Source organism: Diuraphis noxia, unplaced genomic scaffold (assembly GCF_037042655.1).
Source record: "Diuraphis noxia isolate RWA-SAM2 unplaced genomic scaffold, SU_Dnox_SAM2 contig0001, whole genome shotgun sequence".
NCBI lineage: Eukaryota > Metazoa > Arthropoda > Insecta > Hemiptera > Aphididae > Diuraphis > Diuraphis noxia.
Genome location: NW_028301711.1, coordinates 28,035,134 through 28,061,451, shown reverse-complemented (window position 1 = coordinate 28,061,451; position 26,318 = coordinate 28,035,134). Strand labels below are relative to the sequence as shown.

Here is a 26,318-nt window from a genome sequence, read left to right as displayed (position 1 = left end):
GATGGTCACAGACCAGTAAAGAAAAAAAAAAAAAATAATATACTTTTTTCTAGTAGATAATTTTACGCCAGATCGACTGGAGCCACTGATATGAGGTCGTCTCATTCTTAAAGTCATTAACTATTGAGATACCTAAATGTCAATGCTGTCAGTCAATCTAACGTAAAATTATCAACAAAACAAAAGTTTAATATTACATTTATACTCAAACTGACTTGCAAAGTTTTTCATAAGCACCGTACATCTGTGCCCAATGTCCATCCCATACTATATAGTGGTATCAGACTATCAAACCGAATTTATTATTTTGTACTACTGTTACCTACTGCAGTATTTAAATCAATGGAATACAAAACTATGCTATGCGAGATAATGAAAAAAGTTTTCTATGTTTACTGTTTGCAAGAATAAAACATATTTAATTTTCTGTAGGCTTTGTCTCACTTATACTGTTATAATAATATGCAGTTACATAACTTACAATATTATACTTCAATACATAATTGTATGAATAGTTTTATCAACATTAAAATTGTTGAATGATTATTTAAAAACTGATAATTTTTTCTACCGTGGTTTAAAGATTAATAAATAACTTAAAACTTGATTAAAACCACGGGACATCAACTAAAAAATAACTATAAATGACATACCAAAAAAAATCTACAACTACCTGTATCGTAATGATAAATGTCGTGTATATCGAATCCTGTTTCCTCGTCGATTTTACATTGAATCGATGTTGGTTTAATGTTACATCGTTCACTTGGCCCTGATGAGACAGATGGAGAGTGTCGGGGCACGTCCAGATCAGTCAACATGACGTGGCCACCGGCATTTGGATCTATGCCGTTCTCGAGCAATGTTCGTACCACGTCTAACGATCCATGATCAATGGCCGTGTGCAAAGCATTTTTGAACGGTAACAATGCTTGTTCGTCCAACGATACAGAACTGTGCGAAGAGTCATTCTGATCAAATCTATGTGCAAAATAAATTTTAAATAAAAATGTTTGACTGTCATTGACTAAGTGAATTACTAAGTAGTGTGCTATTTAATTTAAATTAAACGCGAATCTATGAATTTTATTGTTACCTGAAACTCAATAAAATAAAATAACAATTTAAAATGGCCTATCCGTGATATTATTATTAAGTTGTGGTAAAAACCAAATAGTATTAGTAGATATTATGCCAATACGACCATACAATAAAATAAAATAGATATATCTACTCGTATACACGCACTGCACTCCACATGCATCCGCAAGACACAAATCATGCTCATTTTTGTACTCCATAATTAATTATGTACATTTTCATAAGCATTTTCAAAAAATTTAAATTTAAGAAAATTGTATAATTTCTAATAAAATAAATCCCTTAATAGCAGGGATGGCAAATAGGATTTTTTCAACGTGTTAATCTATAATATAATTTTAAAAAATTTCAACCATTCCGTTTCTTCAAAAACTATAAATGCCAATCTTGGCACATGTGCCACTTATTTACCATCTCTGGGACCTGGGTTAAAGTATATATTTAAACCATTTAAAACATGTATGCCATTAATTTTTCAAGTTTTTGTTATTTATTTTTGGAGTTATTAGTTACTATAAAATTACTCTACACCTAATTTTGACACATAAATGCGGTTTATTCAATATGTTGAAACTTATATATTTTAATATTAGATGATATTCATATTCGTTTAATTCTTAATTAAATAATAAATATTTAACTAACATTCCATCCATGCAACCCTAAAAATTAATTATGTCGAGAAAAAAAAATTACAAATCAAATTTTCAAAGAAAGTAGAACATTTTTTGATAATATAATTTCAATGAAAATGTTTAAATCTTTTTAAATCTTTTTGTTTAATACGGCACACATTTTTGGAAAAAAAAAAAAAAAACTTTAACAAAAGATTTAGGTGTATATATCACCATCCTTTAATATCCTTATACAAATTCTATAGACTGTGAAAATACAATATGTAGTTGTAACCTTCTCAGTATTTTCTCATTTAGTTATCTATAATTATATATTTATAACAAGCACTATTCACACATTTTTATCCATCAAAACTTAAGTGAGTCTTAACTCACTGATAAGACAACTCGTTGCCACGACGTCTTATTATTATTTTTAAAAAATCGTTAAGTATCAGGTATTGTTCACATTGCTAGCAGCTAATATGATTATAGTTATTATGTATATCATTAAAAACCACAAGCAAACATTTTATTTTGCTACTGCTGCTACCTACCAACTATGTTAGTATATGATGTACATGTTAATCGGAAACAGCATGTTTAAGTCTAATTAGTAAATGATTCAGTTTACCGTGAGATCAATAATAGCGTTGTCTAGAGTCTACTAACTGCACATTATTATAATGCAATTATTCATATCCTCTAATAAAAATTCAATATTGTACAATTAAGCAATATTTAATGAATGAAAACTTTTGTTTTAAGCAATAATAAAATAAGTTAAGTAAAGCTCATGAAGTTATTTATATATATTTAGCGTGTGGTTTGTCAATATTTCATTAAAATCACGAATGCTGTTAAAACAAACTAAGCATTAATTATTAAATCGGACATAAATAGTTTCATACATAACTTGATTGTATCGCCTATTGTAATTAGCGCCACAGACCGAAATGCAGAACAGTCATAACTAGAGCCCAGATTTGTATGTTCTAAAACGTATCAAAATATTCCATATTATATGCAATAAAAATCATTAAAATATGCAATAAATATGCAGTAAAAATATGTTTATTTAAAAATTCAAAGTTGTATTAAGTATGGAAAAAATATAAATTTATAAATAAGAACAAGCATAAATAAAAGCATAAATAATTATGTTTTAAAATAAAATAAAAATGCAACTTAAAATGTTTTTTTTATTCTTTATTGTTAAAAATAATTGTTAAATGATATTCAAGTTTTTCTTCGATGAAACTATGCCGTCTATCTGTTAATAAATGCTTGTATATCGAAAATGATCTTTCACAATCAACTGATGCTATTGGGGGACATTTAAAGAGCTCTTGATAATTTTCATCTAGTTCAACTGCTTCCGTTTCTTCCAACACTATTTTGTTAATTTTACGTAGTACTTTAAGGTCCTTGTTTTTGGAGAAAATATCATTTAATTAATTGAACGGCTGATTATAAAAAGGTTAATATTCCGAAAAATTAATTTTTGGAAAGTTAAAAAAACTGTTTATTTCCTTAATTTTTACTTGAATCGAAAACTTGCCAATACAATATACGTAATTTATTACCACTTTAACTTCCAAAAAAATGAGATCTTAATAAAAACATAAATCTACCCTTTGATTACAAATTATTATATCAGTTGTATCTTACGTATTTCTGAAATATTAACCTTTTATTAATCAGCCGTTATTTTGTTTTTAATGTGGCCAAAAAAATTTGTTAACAAAAACTTTCAGATAAAAGCATATTTAGTATTTCTAGTTTTTAATTATTTCACCTAAAAATGACTAATGATTTTATATAAATATTAACTCATTTAAAACCGATTTATATTTAATAATATCAAGTACTTTTTTGTCACATTGTGCATTGTCTTCTGCAAGACTGAAAATCTTTTTTTAGTAATTTATAAAATATTCCGCGTAATACATATTCATTGAATTATTCGACAAATATGCATTTATATACAATATGGATTTACAGCCAAATATGTGAAAATATGCAAAATAAAAATTTAGCAGTGAATTCCGATTTTTATGATTCGTGAGGATTATTAACAAAAATATAAAAATAAAAATGAGAAAAATATGCAAAAACATAAAAATCCGGGCTCAAGTCATAACACATTTAAATCAAATGATTATTACGTAATAAAAAGTGATTGTTATTTGTGATTAAATTCAATTATGATTGGGAAAGATAATGAGAGGGATTTAAATAAAAAGTGGTTATACGAGTACCTACATATAGGTTTGAAACATTAAATTAAAAATGATTTATTTTTTGTGAGAAATTATAAAAATAAAGTCATATAGCCGTATTGAATAAATTTAATTAAACATTTTAAAATAAACGGCATTTATAACGTAAAATAACTCTGCTTGAAATATTGAACAACAATCCTCAATCCATTACCAACATCATACAATTCATCACAGCCGCCAATCTTCTTACCAAAATTTAGTTTAATTTAGATATAGATACAATTCATGTAATTTTTTCCCCCTTTATATATATTTCTCACGTTAAACCCAATGGCCCATGTTGCCGAGGGTATCATTAATAAAAAAAAAAAAAAAAATAACTCTGCTTATCAGAAATACAAAAATATAGTATTTAACTTAAACAAAATTAAAAGAAAAAATTTAATTTTATAGACGAATTTTTATTTACTTAATGATAAATTTATTCTAATATATTTATTTAAGTGGTTCTTATTATTAAAATAACAACTGAAATTCCAAGGATTGAAAAATTGTATCATTATATTTTAATTGTTGTATTTATAAGTTATAATTCATAATGTATGAGTTAACAGTTTTTGTAAATTAAAAATTAATTTCAATTAAAACCAAGTAAAGTTGTTAATGAATCAAATTCCATTTAACATCAAAACCTACTGTTTTATCAAGCTATATAATCTTTGTTATTAATGTTTGTAACGTTTTGAATGATATGAAAATATAGTGACCATTGTCACTAAACACACGGAAAATTCACTGAAATACTACCATACCCGATCAGCTTTTATTTTCTTCTTAGAACAGCAGACCTCAGTGCATATATAATATACTTTATAAAATATAAATCGGGCATGTAAAATAAATAATTGATTTTTTTCTCGTGGACTATTTTTAAATTGAATAGCAATAAAATCGTATTTAAGTTTTGAAATTCATGCTGTAAAATTACCACCATATACTTAAACAAATGTCTTATTAGATAGTTAAAATATATTATATTAGAAATATAAACATGCTATTTTAAAAATATTAATGTTCTAAATATTTCATATTTCTCTTTTTTAATACCTCACCTTGAGTTTTTGGTCAGTAATTTGGGTTGTCAGATTATTTTACTTAAATTAATCAATTCAAATATATTCAATATATTTGAATACATTTAATATATTATACAATACCTATATATATATATATATATATATATATATATATATATATATATATATTAGAAACTAGTTAGTTTAAATTAAATATGCCCATATATAGATACATAATATACCTAATTTATAAGTTACTCAAATAGGATGTTTCAGATAATATTTTTTTATACAACTTATTAATTGTTAAAAATATAGATTAATATTTTATTTAAAGTTTTATTATAGATAAATGGGTTATATACAATCTAAGGTTCAATATCATACGAATAATTGTAGTTCTGAATTATTTTTTACATAGTTTTTTGATTAGTAAATCAATTTTCTAGGTATATTGAACATTTTTATTTGAATACATTTTAAATTATTTTATTGAATTTATACTAAAAAATATGATTATGTGTTATCTGTTTATAAGTTATTATAAATAAATAAAATTATAAAATTATAAATACCATTATAAAGATGATTGTCGTCCACCTTATTGTAGCCGTAGTAGTGAAATAAATATAATATTAAACAGTACCTAGCTAAGTATACATAAAAAATAAAATAAAATAATGAATTTAAAATAAATGCGGGTGATTATACTGAGAACGTCAACGCCAAGTTACTCAACGCAATTATAAATTACTGAATAACATTAATAAAATAATAATGAAATGTATTTTTCTGTTGCAAGTTTTTATCATTGTATTGAAACTAAATAATAAAATAATTTTATCACTTTTTTTAATATATTTTTTCTTTTTTTAGAGATATGTGCATAATGGGTCAATACTCCCAAGCCCTCTCTTATACCTATCTACGCCTGCAAATGACCTCAACAACACAAAACACACAAACACAAGGGTACATAGATACCCCATGGTGTACTTGCTACTGCATTACATTTCGTGTCTGTGTCAGCACAATGTTAACACCGGCTACACTACCTCACAAAATCCTTGAAATAATTATATAGACATATTACCGCATGCACACGTTAATTCTTCGTAAATGTATAACAGTTCATCAACCTCTTATATTACATGCATTTACATATTCTAGTTTTAGAACTATTTATCTACTTCTTATTTTATTTTACTGGATTAATATATATCCAATAAAATAGGCAATTCTATAATTTTATGGGTTTGTATGTGTATAAATATTGTTTTAATAATAATTAGTGACTGGTGCTCGAAGTAAGCAAACTTAGGTTGGGATTACAGATAGACATCACCTATTAAAATATTTTTAGTATTAGGTATTTAGAGGAGCAAAAATATTTTATGATTTTGGAACCTATCGAAAACTTAGTTTGAGTATTGAGTGTCTAGTTATCAGCCACCATCGCTGAAAATTATTAGGTCCCTTATTGTATACGGTTTCGTGTCAGTGTGAATATTCAGTGTGATCGAATCAGTTGTAATTTATTCGTTGGTGAATCGAACTATGATGGATAACATTGGATTCAGTGAATCAGTGAATGCCTAGTGTTTTATATAAGTCACAAAGTATAAATTTGAAAGCTGTGTTTGAGTGTCTAGTATATTTACCAAAATGTATGGTTCGCAGGAAAATCAATAATTACGTGTGTGATTATATATTTTAATGATTTGAGTGATTATAGTTCGTTAACACAACGTTTTTTAGTTAAAAAAATAGTGTAGTTAAATTTTTAATCAAGTTTGTCTAATCTAAAATAGGGAAAAACTACGAGTACGTAGATGGGTATTATATTTGAGGCATAATAAGTAATAAGTAATAATGATAATATTATTATAAACTGTGATAGAATCTTCAAGTTTTATATAGTCCATGTTTAACTATTTATTTATTAATTTTAAATTATTTTAATAATTACAGTGTTCATCCCGTTCATTTAGGTAGTGAATTAGTAAATAAAGTGTAAGTTTAAGATTTATTTTAATATATCATTATTTATTAAATTATAGTCAAGCAAAGGTGTAAATAGTGAGGGGTTAAGTTAGAGAAAAATGTATGCATATAATCCTCCCAAACACTTTGTTCTAAACTAAATATTGTTTTAAACTTGTTCAAAATTATTATTGTAGGGATTTACTTCTCTCCCCAGTCACAAACATTATTTGTACCTATGCACTCAAGTGGCAATCGCGTAAAAGTTTTAATTATAGTTTAAAGTAGTTCAACGATTTAGTCATAATCACACCCATAATTTAATAAAGGTCAAACTAATCTATTTCGATTATAGTTAAGAAAAGACTTGAATAAACTTATTGTAAAACGACGATGTATTATCATTAAATTTAATCATTAAATATTCAATGATATAAATTAATGTCAATTGGAAACCTTAATTGTATTCTCACGATAGAGCCGTTAATTAATATAATATATTATTATTGAAATAGAGAAACTTTAATCTGTATAAAATTATCATAGAATAATATTAATTAAAATATTACTTTTTTTCTTTTCAGAAAATTTTCGACCAAACATCTCTTATTAATATTATATTTGTCCATCCGTTATCACTTTTCTTGTATTCAACGTAGAAACTTTTTATTTTATGCAATCTATTTCTTTTTAAAATGCATAAAATCTAATACAGTTCTTTTTTGAACAATAATTAAGTTTAGAAAACGAATAAAAATTATTTAATATGAAAAATATAAAAAGTAAATACCATAGGTTAAGATCGTTGTACATATATCGTTGTACTCACACATAAGTACTCGCATTCTGAATATTGTTTGTTCCAGGTAGCGCATAAGACAATAGTAGGTAAGTACCGTGTTCAACACTGACCAATTATGTAATGTTCTTTACTTATTGAACAATATGTGATTATTACTATGCAAAATATTCAGTCTAAACAGTAATCATTATATTTTGATGTTTAGTAGAAAATTGTATAATATTTAACAACAACTTCTAAAACTTGTAATATGTTTTTGAGATATTACAACTCTTTATTTTTATTTTTATTTTTTTAAAAGAACACACAATCTACTTAATTACAATAAATATATGTGAGATAAAACATAAAAACATTATAAGGGTTGCGTGATTAAGAGCCACCCACTATTTAGGTTATTGAATTATAAAGATACAAGTCTCCACTCCATTTTATTCTAAGTCTGTGACGGGAATTACCAGGAAGTGAAGGGTTATATTTGCCTTTTATTAGATGATTCTCGTGATTTACAAGTCTGTTATAAAAATGTTTATGTAAAACAACAACTTTTTCTGTTATTGTTTGATACCTAAGTTTTAGTGATGGGTCAGGTTAGAGATAAAAGTTCAAGTATTGGCAATCTTTTGGAATGTAATTTTTGAAATGTCTGTATTTTATTTAAATTTGATTTTTTCACCGATCCTCATAATTAAATTACATATGTCAAAATGGGTTTTAGAAGAGTTTTTCAAATAAATAATTTAGTTTTTAAAGTTGAAAATTTATTTTTAGACAATACAAATTCTTATGATTGAGAGCGATCATTGAATATATGTTTTTTTTTCATATTATTTTGTCATGTTATACTTTTGTAAAGTTTAGACTTAATTTACTGTGTCAAGAGAAGGGATAGGTAGATTGTTAACTATAATGTTAGGACACAACCCATGTCTTAAGGTAAAGGTTACATGAACCAATTTGTTATTGTTTAATCTAATTTAATATCATTCAGAAGTAAGTTTAAGTAGGGTTGTAGATTTTCTGAAGAAATTACAGGATAGGTAATATGACTTTGTTATTGGCATAATCAGTAACAAGGGTATTTTTGTGTAGAGAGTTGATAACAAGCATAAATATTAAACAATATAGGTGAACAAACGAATCCTTGAGGATCTTCATAATTAATTAAGGCTAATTTGAAATGAAGGAACCGTGACTTATATGTACTTGGAAGTGTCGGTCTGTAAGATATAATTTTATTAGTAAAAATAGTGAAGGGGGAAGACATTTACAGAGTTTAAATTGAAGATCTACATGCCAGACTCTGTCAAAAGCCAGGGAAATGTCTAAAGGCACAAGTTTTAATTATAAATCAAATAAAACCGATTTGTGAGATAAACATTCACTAGAGATGCTCACTGTCGACGCATTTTTACTTTTTAATCAACGAAAATAATTTGATAATATAATGAATTTTGTGTCATAATTATGATAATATAGAAAATTAGTAAAGTGAGTCTAAATTAGAAAAAAACAGGACTCCTAGAGTCAAATGTTGGACCAAGAAAACTACATAATAATTTAATAAAAACTTAAGGATAGTCGTAATAAATTGGTTTTATGTTATGATGTTACATACAAGATAATTTTTTTATTTGATAAACATCGAAATCGTACTTTAAGAACGTTCAAATATTAAATAATTTCCAAAATGTGCCCTCATAGTGTTATTGTAAGACAGTATTAGTTACTTTACAGTTGAATACATAATCAATTTAACATATTTAAACATAAAACTAACGGAATCGCATTTTTTTTCTTCATAAATTTATATATATATATATATATATATAAAGTAATAAAAATTATGATTTACAATTGAATAGTTTTTTGGTTATAGCAAAACTATTATAATTATTATGTGGAAAATCTTTAGATTTTAAATAACAACGGTGACATCTAAAGTAAAATCAAATTCCAGAGTCGCTAATAATTTACGGATAATTCTATAGTGTCAATACATTAGATATTAAATATTTAACCATTATTGTTTTTTCAAACGTCGACTGGTTAGAATTTGACTGTAGTAGGTATATCGACTGTTGAGTTAGGCTAGCCAATTATCTTACATCGTATGTACCCACATAATTGGACCAAACTACCAACTAAGTGACACTAGATGACTCATATAGAACCTCTTAAATTATTTTGTTATTTATACAATAAGCTAGTGAAATTATTATTTTATATTTATGTAGGTAGGTATCGGAGATCTAAAACAAACTCGCACATAGCACGTCATGTAAAAACAAAAATATTAAAATATACAAATATTTGCTATATTTGTATTTTTATTATATCCGAATATTCAATCAATTATATTATATGCATCTTTTGGCTGTTATTTATACACAAAAATATCATGAAAAAAAGAATTTTCCATTTTTTATAGTTTTTCACATGACTTTCGATTTTCCAACTTTTTGTCGCATAAAAATTCAGACTATAATGAATATTTTTTTAAGAAATAATAAGCCACATTGGCTAAATCGTTTCCAAGTGATGCAGTTAAAACGGATGGAATTTTATTTTTATTATATAGAATTTGAAAATGTAATACAAGATTCCTCATAATTTATTAATTTACAAAAAAAAAAGTTTATAGGAAATTTGCATAAATTTTTTATGAGGGTTTGAAATTCAAATTTTTAAAACAGATATAAAATGGATTAATTGACTAATTATCAATCGATATTTGATATTTCGTTGTAATACTAAAATTAATATTAATTCGTAGTTATAAATTAGTAAACTCATAATGTATGTAAATAAATTACTAAAACGCATAGTATGTATATGATCCATTAATATTACAAATAATATGAATATATTATGGCAGTGCATTATTTGTTTACTTCGTTTGACCTACATTCAATAAAGTAAATTTTCGCTTATAAAAACAAATTGTGTGTTGTTAATTTTAATACACAATAGGATGAATATTAACTTATTATCAATCATAAAGGTAAACATATTGTCTAATGAATATTGTAGATTTTTATAAAAGTTTAATTTTAAAATGATTTATTACTATATAATAAAAACTATGCATTGTAATTTTAACAAGATATAAAATTAAAAATATCAAAACAAATTCATCAGGGTGGAGTAATAAGTCACTATGTTAAAAATTCTTTTCTTCTAATTGTTATTTAAAAAGTCATCTTTGTGAACTTTGTGAACATATAAAATTAATTATTTTAAAGCAAATGAAGCTTTATCCATGCCTTAGATAATATTTTCTTAATCTTACCGTTGTATATTATTATTATATATATCAATTGCTAAGCCAAACCAAGGTTAAAGATAGCAAAAGAAATTGATTCATCAGAATGAAAATTATACATGGCCTGGCCTATGTTTTACATGAATAAGAGAGTATAAAATAAATGCGCAGTGACATCCACTTTTGAGAAATTCTTTATTAATACTATATAAAGTAACATGTATATTATATATTTATTTTCATAGCGCGCGTCTAATTAGTAGCTAATGGATTTTTAATATTCATATAAAATCTAAGTAAAACACGTACTACTTTAGGTAAATCAATTTATTATGAAATATATTATTTTTTCAATTTATCCATTATTAACGATTACCACTATAGTATCCGATTTCTGTTCATAAATGATGTCCGTGTTTGCTGTGTATATATTTTAACTCAAGCGTCTCTCATACATTAATTGATTTTTAACCTCTTTAATGGAAAATATGAACAATGCATTTAGTGTCTACATCGATCGCTAGTGTGAAAATCATTAATGTAATCTGTCAGCATTGCAAAAAGTTGTAAGACTACCTATTTTTAAAAGCATTTTCGTTAAAAAATATATATAATATATAATATAATATAATATAATATAGTGTCTAGTAACTTAACATGGTTTCTGCAATCCACATAGGTACCTATCATAATATAAGATTCTTAGCATATTATACTACAAATAAAAAATACAAAATTAAATGTGATAGATTTACTATTTTTTTTTTCTTTTGAAATGAGTATATGGTTTAATGTTGAGATGTTCTCCACTCCTCTCTATCTATTGAAACTTACTTCATTTTTTTTTATAGGATCGTTTCCCTAAATCTGACATATTTTACTTGATATAATATTGTCTTGGACTTCCTCTTCCTGGTTTCTTTTCGTTTTTTTCTTATATTACCTAAGGATAATACCCATCCATTGGTCCTTAGGCAGTGTCCTTTCCATTTCTTTCTTTACTCCATGATTGCTTTCATATCGATCTACTTTCATTAATTTTTTATTACATATCTACATTCAACATTCGTTATGTTCATGAGAATTGTAATACCAATCGCCAACACCAAGTTTTGAATTCTTCTGTTGTTTTCTCATAAGCTTTCAAAGTTGTCCGTCATTTAGCTCCACACAATGCTATTTTATTCATAATGGTTTTGTAAGTGTTTTTTTAGCATTGATTTTCAACATTTTTATGATGAAAAGTTTTTTTTTGAAGAACAACATGCTAAGCATGTTGTTGTTCTATAGCTTATATCTGTGGTACTTTTCCAATCACTTGTAATTTTTCTTCCAATAGGTGTGTGAAACTATTCAAATTATTCAGTTTAATATTTTCTCTTGTTATATTATATAATTTGTATGATTTTTTTATTTTACAAAATATAATTGTTGTCTTGGCACTATTATTTTTAATGTTATAGCTCTGTTTCAATGTCACTTTTATATATGAAGTTGCATTTTTTTTTACTATATTATAACTGTTATCATTGCAATGTCACCTACAAAAAATCCGTAGGTACCCTACTATAGTATTCCATTTATATTTATTTCTCTAAAATTTTCATTTCTTAGGTATTTTATTCTGTTTGAAAAATGTACTCTATAGACAACGGTATTATGATTTGGTCTTAACGATTTTACTGCCGTTTACTGTCAATTCATTTTAAACCACCCGATAGGAAATTTTTGGTAAAAATACATTATTAAATATGATAAATATATAATATAAGGTGATTCACAAAGCATAAAGATATTGGTTTTTCACATGTAGGTATCAAAAACTAAAATATGCAAACCTTGTGTTGTTTTTTATTAAATCCCATCAAACTTGCGTATTATTACACAATAACATTGTTATAGTATATTAGTAATATACTGATACTGCAGCTCTAATATACGTGATCTACCTATATATTGAATCTATAATATTCTGTATGACTATATTCTATGTATGAATAATACGAATGCACAGTAATAATAATAATAATAACTAATATTTACAGATTGCGCGACTATATTACCAAGCCATCATTTGGATTTTCTGAACTTGTACACATTATATAGTATTATAGTATTATAGTAAAAAATATTTTCTGTAATACTCATCGTAGAAACATTTACAATTCTCAATATTTCTTTAAGGGGTCCGAAAGTGAATTACATATGTGACTGATGTGAATCTTACCTCTACGAACCTCAAAAAAGTGATATATTATGAAGGATCGGTTATTTAGACTTCTTTGCACACACTGCATTTCTATTATAATATGTTAAATGTCAAAATTGTATATTACGTTTCAAAAGACTGAAATGTTATATTTCACTATGTGTATAGTCATATTTGCATACATCGTGAAGGTGTAGAATGGCACCGAGCAATATAGATAGTTTAAATGATTCACGATATTAAAAAAAAAGTTTTGAATAAATCGCATTTTAACCACATTCTTTCGAATATTCACAAAGGGAGTTAACATATTTTAATTACTAAAACATATTGGCATTTTATATCATAAAATAATATGTCTTTTTAGTTGTTATATTAACTAGGTATTATTTTTATATGTTGTTTTATAAATCAGCATGCACACTGGGACGGGCTTCATTAAATGCAATTGTTTAAACAAATAATATACTCGTAATTTCACCTCTTTTTTATTACACGCTTTCACAATTATTAAAAAAAAAACATTGAATAACGAGAATTGATTTATTAACGTAATCATTTTTTGACAGTTCATCTAGTTTACTTTTCTCTGTGTTTCTGTATGCCTTTCGAGTAGGTTAGGCTTACCACAATATTTCTGATGCATGAAAGATTGTGGATTTGTGGATTTATAAAACCTTACTGTGGAATTCTGGTGAGTTTCTGGTTGTCACAGTGACCAAGTAACAATGATATTTTTAGTCAGTCAGTGAGTTTTATATGCAACTTTTGTCGCAGAAGTTTTCTCCTATTCAGTTTTCACCATCCGATTCTCCATTACACAATTTTCTGGTTTGTTTATCACGTTCACGAGTGGGTTTATATTATTGTGTTTTGCTTTTATATAAGTAATATTTTTTTACATCGTCGTTCGTGAATGTTTATTATAATTTAGTTTTATGCATTAATAATTAGATAGCCTTGATAGATTTCGACACGACAATATTATTCACATTATCACTTATAGGTACATATTATTATTTCCATTTTGCTTGTACTGATAAAAAATTGCATATACCTACCACTTAGAAATTATAATTTATTGTATTTACAAAGTACGATCAGGTATTATAATATAGATAGATATGAAAAATCCTAAGATAACGTTGTTAAAATATAGATACCTACGAGTTATACGAAGCACGACGATTCTTATAGCAAATTACTATAACACATAAATGTGTGTATTATCGTACATTATCGTTAGTACATTTATAAACCAATGACACATAATATGCTCAATCTAGCGAAATGTAATTTTAGTGTGATAGGCTGTATAGTATATTCATATATACGTAGTTCACAGCACATTCTGATCGGCTAAAATGTTTTTGGTAAATTCTTGCAAATATCAATGAAGCTCTCTTAACTAAAAAATGCATAGGCACTACGTACAACAGATAATTTTTATTATTAATTAGCTATATTAGAGAGCTTCTCGATTTCAACCGAGAAAAAGTTGCAGTTATAAAATGTACTGGCACTCAGTAAATATTAATTTTTTCAATGTATTTCAGTTCACAGGATGTCAGTGTCGGTGTACCTGGGTTTGTGAACAATACCAACTGATATAGGGAAACCGCTTACAGTGAATTAGACACTATGCTTAATTTATTTTAATTTGAGTATACACGAGTTAATTTGTTTAGATTTTCCTCCACCAATGAAAATTATAACCAATTATTTTATTAAATTATTAACGGCATCCTCAAATCCTGACATAGCAGTATCTGCAATCTACATACATTTTAATACAATAGGTAACTAATTATAGATACGTACCTACTGCCAGTATGGACTTATTATCAATTAGGTATACGGAGATTGGAATTTGTATTATTTGTATTATTATTATTTTTTTTTTATTATAAATCTACCTATCTAAAAAAACATACCTAACATAAATTTAATGCTTTATAAGTTTTACATAACTGTCCGGAGTATTAAAATTTAGTTTATTCCTGATTATTGGATTTTTTTTTTGTGTTCATATAGATCTACAACATCATAAAGAATATTTTGAAAAATCATCTTGAAGCAGTATAAACATAATATTTTGAAAAATCATCTTGAAGTAGTATAAACATAATATTTTTATTATAACGAAGGCAAAAATATAATGACGATAAAAATGGTTCAATCGTGATGTTGTTCAAAAACAGTTTTTTTGAGGTCTAGTTTTTGATTTTGTTTCATTTTATTGACTCTAATTATTGCTATATATCTAAAGTAAAATCTAAATGCAGTAGGTTCTCGTTACAACGAATACCGATACGACGAAAAATCTCGTTATAACGAAAGTCATATAAGTCCCTTGCTGAAAAGCTATTAAATCAATGTTAAACTAATCTCAATATAACGAAATTATTGCTTTTTAATAATCCCGATACAACGAACTATTTGTGCAGGTTAAAATATATTTATTTCCTTTCTTAATTTTATCTAAACATTACAAGCATACGGTTTTACTAAATTATCAAGCCATTAAATTGTCATTATATGTGACTGTGTTATTCCGTGTCAATCAAGAACGTAACACAATCAGTCGGGTGTATATCTTCATAAAGCTCTCACGTTGGTAATTTTTATTTTTTTCGTATTTTATGCTCCTTCTTTAAGTAGGTACGTGATGAGTTCTACAGTGAAAAGAAATAAATTTTCGTTGGAAGAGAAGAAAAAACATAATTTCTGAAGTAGACAAAGGGTTGAAGAAAGGCGAGGTGGCAAAAAAGTATAGCATATCTCCATCAACATTGTCAACCATTTCGAAGAACCGAGAAAGCATCTTGAAACAACTTCAGATTTCTGTTTTTGTCCCGAGCAGGAAAAGGATACGTAAAGCACAATTTGAAGACGTTGATATAGAGGTTTATGAATGGTTTTAAGATGTTCGTTCCAGAATCGTTCCTTTGGCTGGTCTTTTAATTCAAAAAAGCTTTAGAATTTTCTAAAATGCTCGAAGTTGAGAATTTCCAATTAAGGATCGGATAGTTAAATCGTATGGTGTGTTGTCCAAATGCATTTCTGGAGAGGCAAGTAATATGCTGATGAATTCTGTTAATGAATGGCGAAATGGAAAAGTTGTTGCACTCATCAAAAACACAGCCCGAACGATGTCTTTAATGCAGATGAAGCTGGAATGTTTTTTTCAGCTTAAATTAAAACAGACATTACCCCAGAAAAGAGACAAGTGTATAGGAGGTACAGCTTCCAAACAACGCATCACCGCTCTTTTCTGTTGTAATAAATTGGGAACGGAGAATCAAAAAATCCTCATCATTGGCAAATCCGCAAAACCCCGTTGTTTTAAAAACTGTAAATCATTGCCATGCATCTATAAATTTAATAAGAAATCCATACTCAAATAACGTTTAATGATTGGTTGATAGATTTTGATAGAGAAATGAAAAAGAAGAAGAGGAAAATTCTTCTTCTTATCGAAAACTGTACTCCACATAATGAACCTCCAAAATTGAATAACATTCGTGTGGAATTTATCCTACCTAACTGTACAGTTTTACTTCAACCTCTTGACCAAGGTATCATCAGAGCTATAAAATCACGCTATAGAACTTTTTTATTACGTAAAATTTTATGTGATATGAAGATTGGGATGATATCATTAAATCAACAATAATTAACTGTTGGAAACATGCAACCACAACCAAAGACGCCAATTCTGTTTCAGTAGTGACTGAATATGATGAATCAAATAAGCGCGACATCCAACAATCTGATTTCAGAATCTGCAAATTTGAATCACTGCGAAAAAGAAAACGTCGCTTTCTGACGACGTGAATTTAGAAGACTATCTCGGTTCAGATGACAACCTTTCAACATGTTATGAACTAACCAAAGTAAACATCATTCAATCTATTAAAAACAACAAAGACGAGGCCACCGATGAAAGTAGTGGAGACGAAGACGAAGAAGCTGTGATGGAAAATTATGTGCGCAATGTCACATCATCAGAAGCCTTATAAAGTTTGGAAGTAATGAAAACATTCATTTCATCACATAGTGATGTACCAGACTTCATCTTTACAAACATTCACCAATTACAAAATTATTTACTTTCTATTAAAACAGCAAACCTTGTTCAAAAGAAAATTGTTGATTATCTATAATAAAGATATTTATTTTTTCGCAAATTATTTACATTTTTTAAAAGTGTCAATTATTTATAATAAAGTTATTTATTTTTTCCAAAAATTATTTTCGCTTGAATAATTTATTTATTACAAATTTACATACAATTTGTATTCGAATTTTCATAATTTTGTTACAAAAAAATTTCTGTTATAACGAAAAAAAAAAATTGGTCCGTTGGAATTCGTTGTAATGGGAACTTATTGTATTATGATTCCTTAGATACAAGTATGAAACTTTTGAAGTATTTTAAGAAGTAAAAAAAACTCATCACTGCGCACTGTAAACTAATAACTTCTATTGAATGACAATAAATTATTTGAGTATATATTTGAAGTTGGAAAAAACTTTGTGCAGCTTAAATAAATACTTTATTGACTAAAAATAATTAATAAGTATATGAAATTAACATGCAATTCAAGGCAGAAATTTAAGTTGAATCTGATATTCAGGAAGTTTCAATTTTTAAACTTAAAATTAAAAAAAAAGTAGGAAGTGAATGTCCCTCTTCTGTAGAGTAGGTTACAAGTGGTTTGCTTTAATGGATAGTATTAAATTTGAATTCAATAATATCATGCAAATGTTTACGAAAAACGATTCTGAGTGGAGAGGGTTTATCAGTCTAGGATATAGTATATTATACTATAGTAATTATATTCTAAGTATAAAAAAAAAAAAAATGTAGGTGCCTATAAAATAAATTACAAATTAATCAAATCCGATTTTATATGTACCCGACTCACTCAGCCATTCTTGGAAGGTATATACAATTTATTATAAAGTATTAATATAAGTTATTAACGACATTAACTATTAATATTACAATATAAAGTACTTATACTCTAGAAATTTAAGTACCCATGATTAATATTTTTAAATTACAACAATATGACTAAAATTGTTATTCTTGGTTATTTAATAATATCTAATTTAATTCAGATTTTAACTTAATATAACTATAAAAAATCTGTGTTTGTATAGTTTTTAGATTTTTTCGCAGCAAAATTAACTACTTAGGTACATGGACCCTTTTTTTAAATTTTCAATCCTTAGCTATAAAATTGAAACGTTTTATACATTTTTAACAACTAAATTATTTATATTCATAAATCCGATTAAATAAATGTTGTCTACATTTGAACTTTAAACGGTTAAGCTATTAATTATCAAACTGAATTCTTAAATTCACTTGATTCGTCAGACATGCCACTGCACGTTCTAACATTGAAATTTGGCGTGCCCATCATTCTTCTACGAAATAAAAATTCACCACAACTATGAAATGGTACCAGGCTTTCAGTAAAAATTTGATGAACAATATTATCGAAGCTACAATTTTAAACAGAAAGTTTAAAGGTGAATTGTTGCAACGCATCTCAATGATTCCAAAATATATGCCATTTGAATTCAAATTTTTGCAGTTTCCGATGCGACTCGCCTTTGCAATTACCATCAACAAAGCACAAGGACAATCGCTACAAATGTATGGATTGAATTTGGAAAATCCATTATACTTCTCACGTGGATATCTGTATGTAGTATTCTCACGTGTCGGGAAACCTTTTGATTTATTTGTGTACGCACCAGAAGGAAAAATATATTGTATATCCAAATGCATTTCAATAAATATAATTTAATTGAATACTTGATTTCTTAGACTTTTCTTGATAAAACGAATAGAATTACATAATAATAAACTAAATTGATTATCAGTACAAGATTATTACTTAGTTTATTTTAACCGTTATTTATCTATATGTATAAAAAAATACTGCAAGCATGATCACAAGTAACGAATTTAACACATAGTTTAAATCATTTAAGACTTTAAGAGGTAAGCTTTTTAATCAGCTACGAAGTGCACGTGTTCGATAGTATATATATATATACTTTACATTTTTGTATATTTGTTTACTCCTGATTAAATGTGGTACTTATATGCAACTTATATGCAACTTTTATCTGTTTTAATTCAGACAATTATAATCTTAATGCCCTAGTAAAATTAGAAAACTAGCATAAACATAATAAATACTATCGCTAAGGATATTTTCAAAGACTCAAATAGTTGAAGCATTTTTTCCGATTATTGGTGCAACAACCATACAAATCTGGTTTTCAAACATGAAAAAATCATATAAATAGAAATTACTTGTTTTGGTAAAAAATATTGATTTCATAAGTAGGTATAATGTATATACTTATATTTTACAACTAACTAGACGTCTTCAAGTTTAATTTGTTGACTTTGAGATTACACAAATTTGAATTTGATAATTTTTCACTGGCTACTACCTAGTACCTATATGAAATGAGGAATTTTATTTAGTTGAGAGCCTTAATTTGTTTGGTACATTATATAGAAGACTATTCACATTTATTTCCATAGTGTAAAAGTATATAGTATTTGTTTTGATTTAAATGCATTTAATTAATAAAATAAAAAAATAACATGTACATTTTTGAAGGTATTTAAAGAATACTTAGGATTATTCAATTGTGTTAGCCGGGGGGGCCACAAATGAAGAGTCCAAGGTGCGGAGTTCAGGGCGAGGGCCCTGCATTTAAAAAAAAATTTTATTAACATTAAAGTACATAATATTGTACAATCAAAGTTTAAAACTTAACTAACTATACTTAATACAGTAAGTTTGTGAAGATGAGTACCTGGTACATCTTACATACCTATACAAACATTCACAACATCCACCCAAATAAGAAATATAACTTACAATTTACTAAATTAAAGTATCTACTGACCAAATGAATTGCATTTAAAAAATAATCATAAAACAGTTGTAACTAAAATATTACAAAAATAAATTAAGATATTTTAATGTATGTCAGATAATTGATAGTACATTGATTTTATCAGTATTCATATTTTCAAAACGAATTGAAGTGTCCGCATATACACTAAGAGCGTTTGGCAAAATAAACATTAACAAAAAATAATCACTTAATATGTGTTCAATACAGGTGTGTATATTATATTCAGTAGAAGGGTCTTAAAAGTAGTGTATTTTACTCGGGGGCTGAAAAAAAAACTATATATCCCTGCTGACATAATACTATAATATGTATGCCAAAAATTATAATATACATTGTCATATTCTACATACAGTCATACAGAAAAAATATTTATTTTTTTTTAATGATGAATAATTAAGTATTTTTACTAGCACAATAAATTGTTTTCCAGAACAAACAATGTGTCACAGTGAAAACAAAAGGTATCCTCCTTAAACTCAGAAACTACAATAAATATGGAATTAGCCATACACTGTTTATAAACGTATTGAATTAATAATAATATATTAAACATTAAATATTATAAAAACTGTGGTTTAAACTCATTTTATATAAAAGAAAACATTTGGGGTTATACTAATGAAAAAAATGTACGTATAATAATGAGTAATTATTCATATGAAAAGAAGAACATTTATTCGTTATTTTTTCAATAAAATTATGTTTTTCTAAAATTTGGAAAGAATATGGTATTTATTTTTTTTTTAATTTTGACAATGGGGTGACTAGTGAATGTACTAATTATAAACGTTGAAAAATTAAAATGTACCTAAAGTAGTTAAGTCTAGTTGCATTAGTTTAAAGAAAAATCTGTTCTAAATGCATCATATTATATATTATAATTAATTATAATAGTAATATTATAATATTTAATTAAAATAAAAATTATTATTTATAGTTTATGTTATAAATGATTATGTATCTAATTGGGTAAGCATATATTTTATGCATACATTCACTTATTGTGTAAATACCATTGAATTCATTATAAACAACACTAAATATATACATAATCAATAATCATACTAATTTACCTGGGTGTTTGAATTTTGATCGGCTGTGAATATATATTTATGCCCTGATTTTGTAGATTATAATTAAAATTATTTCCTGGTGGTTTTATATTTATCTGTAAAATACAAAATAAACAGAATAAAAAAAAAAAAAACTATATTATACAACAATATGTTATTTATTTATAATTTATGTTACACTATTAACTAATGTGTATGTGTTTTAATCAACTAATAAAAAGATTACAGAAACTGAAGTTATTTTATTTTATTTTTTAGAGTTTGCATTTATTAAATACTGATTCATACACAACTTAAATTAGAAAATCAGGTAAAATCTACGCATATAAAATATTACTATATATTCTTAATAAATAATTAAATATTCTTATAGATAACTAAAAAATTAAATTAGCTGTTAACAGATTTAATACTTAAATTTAATTTTTTTTATTCCCATGATAATTATTTTTTAAATTTTAACTTAAGCATTCATTATAAACTTTTAATTCAAACTTAACGAAAAGGTTAATTTCAAGGACAAAATTAGTTTGTCCTTTATTTGTACAAGTGTTAAAAATGAAAATGTCTGCTTCTGAATGTTTAATAGTAAAAGCAATTCGTATACCTACATTGTATATGATTTGAATGGGCGATTGTAAACTCTCCCGATATTAATGGCATGTAAACTCTCCCGATAGTAAAATCTCCCGAGTTTAGTCCAATACTACCTGACGGGAACATGTAAAATCTCCCGGGTCTAGTTCAGTACTACCTGAAAAGAACATGTAAACTCTCCCGGGTCTACTTCAGTACTACAAGTTAGCTGGGGAGCATGGGGTATTATTCGTTTTACACAGTTAGAATTGGTTGAGCCATTATAGTCGATATCGTTTTAAATATTTAAATTAAAAATACTTTAACATTAATTAAATATTTAAATGACAAATACAGGTTAACACAGATAAATACAGATTAAATACGGTAATATAATTCATAATAAAAATTATAATCACAATCTCTGCAGTGTGGCCAATTCATAGGGTAGCAATAACATTTAAAATAACTCGGGAGAGTTTGCACATTTCTTTCAGGTAAACATAATATTTACCCGGCAGAGTTTACCATCAGGAGAGTTTACTAATTTTAAAAATCGGGAGAGTTTACCATACAATAGGGAGAGTTTACCACCGCCCGATTTGAATAGCATATATTTAAAAAAATATTATTTAAAAAAAAAATGCAATTATGACATACAATTTTATTATTTTTATTTTGTATATATATTTCAATTTAAAACATTGACATAAAATATATTCAAATAACAATTTGCATACAAAAATTTATATAAGAAAAAACAATTTTTTCAACTTAATGGTTTTATATTATTGGTAATACAAATATTGTATTCTATATACTCTATCATATTATTCAAATTTAAAAATTTAATTTATACTTAAAATAAACTAATAAATTATTTTATTAATATGTTCATCACACAAACGATTTTCTATTGTGTTTTAGCGCTTACCTACTGAAAATATTTCGAAGCATTCTGTTTGTCATGCTAAAGATAGATATTATAATATTCCAATTCATGAATCTAATTACACAATATGGATTTTAGAATAAAATTAGAGTTTTTGTATTATTGTCTTTAAACAACTCTTTCAAATTTTAGTCATGTGATTTACCTACATGACTGTGTTAAAAATCTTTAAATGGAGATTAATATAGGGTAAATCCAATGAAATTTGTCTCGGGAAGTTTTGAACATATCTAGCTACACCGCCACACCGGTTATTAAACAACGAATTACAGACAAATTTCTAATGATAAAACAAGACGCTCATGTGTACTCATTGGTACTTTGAGCAGCGAAGTGCACGGGAATCAGCTAGTATGGTATAAATGAAACATTTTTTTATTTAGTAGTTAAAATTCGTATTTGGATTTTATGCAAATTTTTACGATGGAATTTAAAAATTTATTAAATTTGCATTGCATTAATATTATGTCTTTAAACGCTACGCAATATCAAATTATTGTTTTAGCTTGAGTGTTCTTACGAGTAAATATCTTTTATAATCACATCACAATTAAAATTATAAACTAATAATATTTTCTATGCACATTCTAACACGAACTGCATTTAAAATATCTTAATATTGCCTATACTGAACTCTTTACATTACAAATACCCTTTTAGATGATTTATAGATAAAATTAAAAATATACCTATTTATAAGACATACATATTATGTTATAGTTTTGTAATTTATGTAACCGTAAAAAAATAAATATACAAACCTGAAATTTATCTCGATGTATCATTAAGAAATGTTTAACTTTAGAAACATCGTTCGTACGAATAGCCACTTCCAATAATTGACTTTCAAAACCAAGGTGGTCTGTAGATACAGAAGAGCCGATACTATAAACAAAAATATTGATCAATACATATTAATAAAAGTAAATAATATTTTAATATAATAACAGCGTATTTATCAAACAATTATTTTAAACTATTTTAATGAACATAGTTTAAGTTTAAAATGTATTAGTTTTTTATTTATTATGGAACGATAAATATTTTGGTTCCACAAAGATGTGTAGTCTTTTTTTGTGTTCTGATTTCTTATTCCTACTGTACAACAGAATGGTTCTGCATTTTTGTTTTGCATTGATAGTTTGGATTTTAATGGCAAATTTAATTGATGAAATCAATGATTTAGTGATCTTATTGTTGTTTTTATATGATTAAGTTACTATTTCACAAACCATCAAACAGTTCGTTCGTATATCTTGGTATAATGACAAAATATAAGTTAAAATATACTATAAAAAAGTTGGACCTACAGTATTAATTATAGAAAAATAAATTAATAATAATTTAATTATTATAAATTAATTTTCTTCGAAATACACACTAACACACTGTCCATACCAGAATCCGTTTTCATATGAAATGATTTATTTTATTCACATACATTACAGTGACGCACTTAACGATGAAATAAATGTGAAAAACACTAAACTGCAGCAGAGTTACGCCCCAGTTTTTTTTTAATTTTGAGACTGATAATTATACTATTGAGATTCTATAATCATATGTACTATGTATTTATCAGGATTTCCAATTAAATTTTTTTTATTATAGCCCGTATATTATTTCACTTATTTTTTGTCCTTTGATTTTTCAAATGCCCAATTGAGTAAGAAGAGTTTTTAAAATAATTTATAATTTAATTCACTGAAAAAAGAAAAAAAAGGTGCGTTATTAATATTAATCACGATTCTATAAAAATAATTTACACTATGATATTATATTTCACGCCATAAGTATAACTATTGTTTTTTAAATAAAATTAATTCACGTGTAACAAAATTATATAATCTACATCACATAATATTACTATTGTAAATATTATTACAGATTGTACCTATATTGTATAAATAAATGTTAAAAAAAAAGTCTTAATATATAGGTTTGATAGGTACATACTACATACGTTATGTTGTTCACAATATGATATTAAGTTTATTTTATTAATTCTTATTTTTAATATTGTATAAAAAATAAAATATCCAATTATAACAATGCAAATTATTTATATACCACTCGTGGCCAAAGATCAATAAAAAAATTTTGTTTTTAGTCTTAATTCCATAACTGAAACAGAAATAACCTTAAAATAAAATAATATGTTGATACAACGGTGTACATAACTAATGAACAAACATATTGCTGCATGTTTTGTTTTTCATACTCAAGAATTTATGCTAGTTGTATGTAAATATCTATGATGAAAATCACTATCGTTCAAAATATAGCTATAACTATTAATGTTTGGATGTTACTGACATATTCTATACAAGCAATAAAATTTAAGAAATATGTATTATAATAATTAAAGCTTAAAGAACAGTGTACTTTATAATATGTTGAATAACTTAAAATGGGCGTCTAAAAATTATTGAAATTAAGTTTTGACATGTTATTTTCTTCTTTGTTAGTTTCTATCTCCAAGATTTAATAAGTTTACTAAAGAATTCTCAGAACTGTACTGTAAACAGCATAAACATAAACATCCAGAACATTCTAATAATATGTACTACAATATACGACAAACTAAATAGTATATTCATGAATATTTGTTTTCATAAGAGTCATGAGCTAAATTTTATTAATTAAAAGTTTATGAAATTTCAGATAAAAAGTACATAGTTTACGAAAAATTGATAGTAGGTAAGTAATAACTTACCTATCATTACTATTGAAATAATATTTATTTTCAAATAATTGTAGTAATCTCATTTATTTCATAAATATTATACAAATTTAAAAGTTATTTTATAGTGCATTGTATTATATTATTATATATAAATAGTGTATTTAATATTTAGCTAAAAAATTAATGAAATCGTTTTTGAAAAAAGATAATAATCTATATTTTTTTTAACATTTTGAGTTAACTGATGATTTACGAAGCGTATTGCCTATGTTATTAAAATGTATTATTTTACCATTTTACGTTTTATGTGATGACTGTAGGGAAAACGTACCTACTAATTTTACAATTATGTGTTTTTTTTATAAGCTCTTTTGGCACTGAAAAAAATTGATTTTTACTGGTAAAATATTCTCAATATTTTTCTAAATAATTGGAATTAACAAACTAAAAATTAAGGAAAAGACGGGAATTTTTACGCACAATCAGTTTTCAACAAAATCGATTTTGGTTTTTATTGACTTAAGTTGAACTATTTATAGGCATATGCCATTTTCAATCATTATTAGTTTTTTTTAAATTAATATAGATAAAAATGTATTTGTTGGGTAGAAAAGCTTGAAAATTTAATACGAGACAACTAACACATTTTTACAATAGCAGTTGAATAATATTAAAAATACATGTGCACGATTTATTTTTAAAATAGAAGTTAAAATATAAAATAAATATACAGTCAACATTTTTTTTTATAAGAATTCAAATTTTAATTTTGACAACATACGTAAAAATCACGAAG

The 26,318-nt window shown here is 25.8% G+C and overlaps 1 protein-coding gene across 2 annotated transcripts in view; it reads right to left on the bottom strand.

Annotated features, from left to right (window-relative positions):
- LOC107169403 (uncharacterized) overlaps positions 1-26,318 on the bottom strand; it is a 332,658-nt gene that overhangs the window by 105,308 nt on the left and 201,032 nt on the right. For both annotated transcript variants that reach the window (XM_089216823.1, XM_089216824.1), the window contains exons 6-8: positions 23,598-23,721; positions 21,309-21,403; positions 674-981 (exon numbers count right to left, since the gene is read on the bottom strand). In XM_089216823.1, coding sequence (XP_089072949.1) covers positions 674-981; positions 21,309-21,403; positions 23,598-23,721 — 527 coding nt within the window. The remainder of the gene's footprint in view (positions 1-673; positions 982-21,308; positions 21,404-23,597; positions 23,722-26,318) is intronic.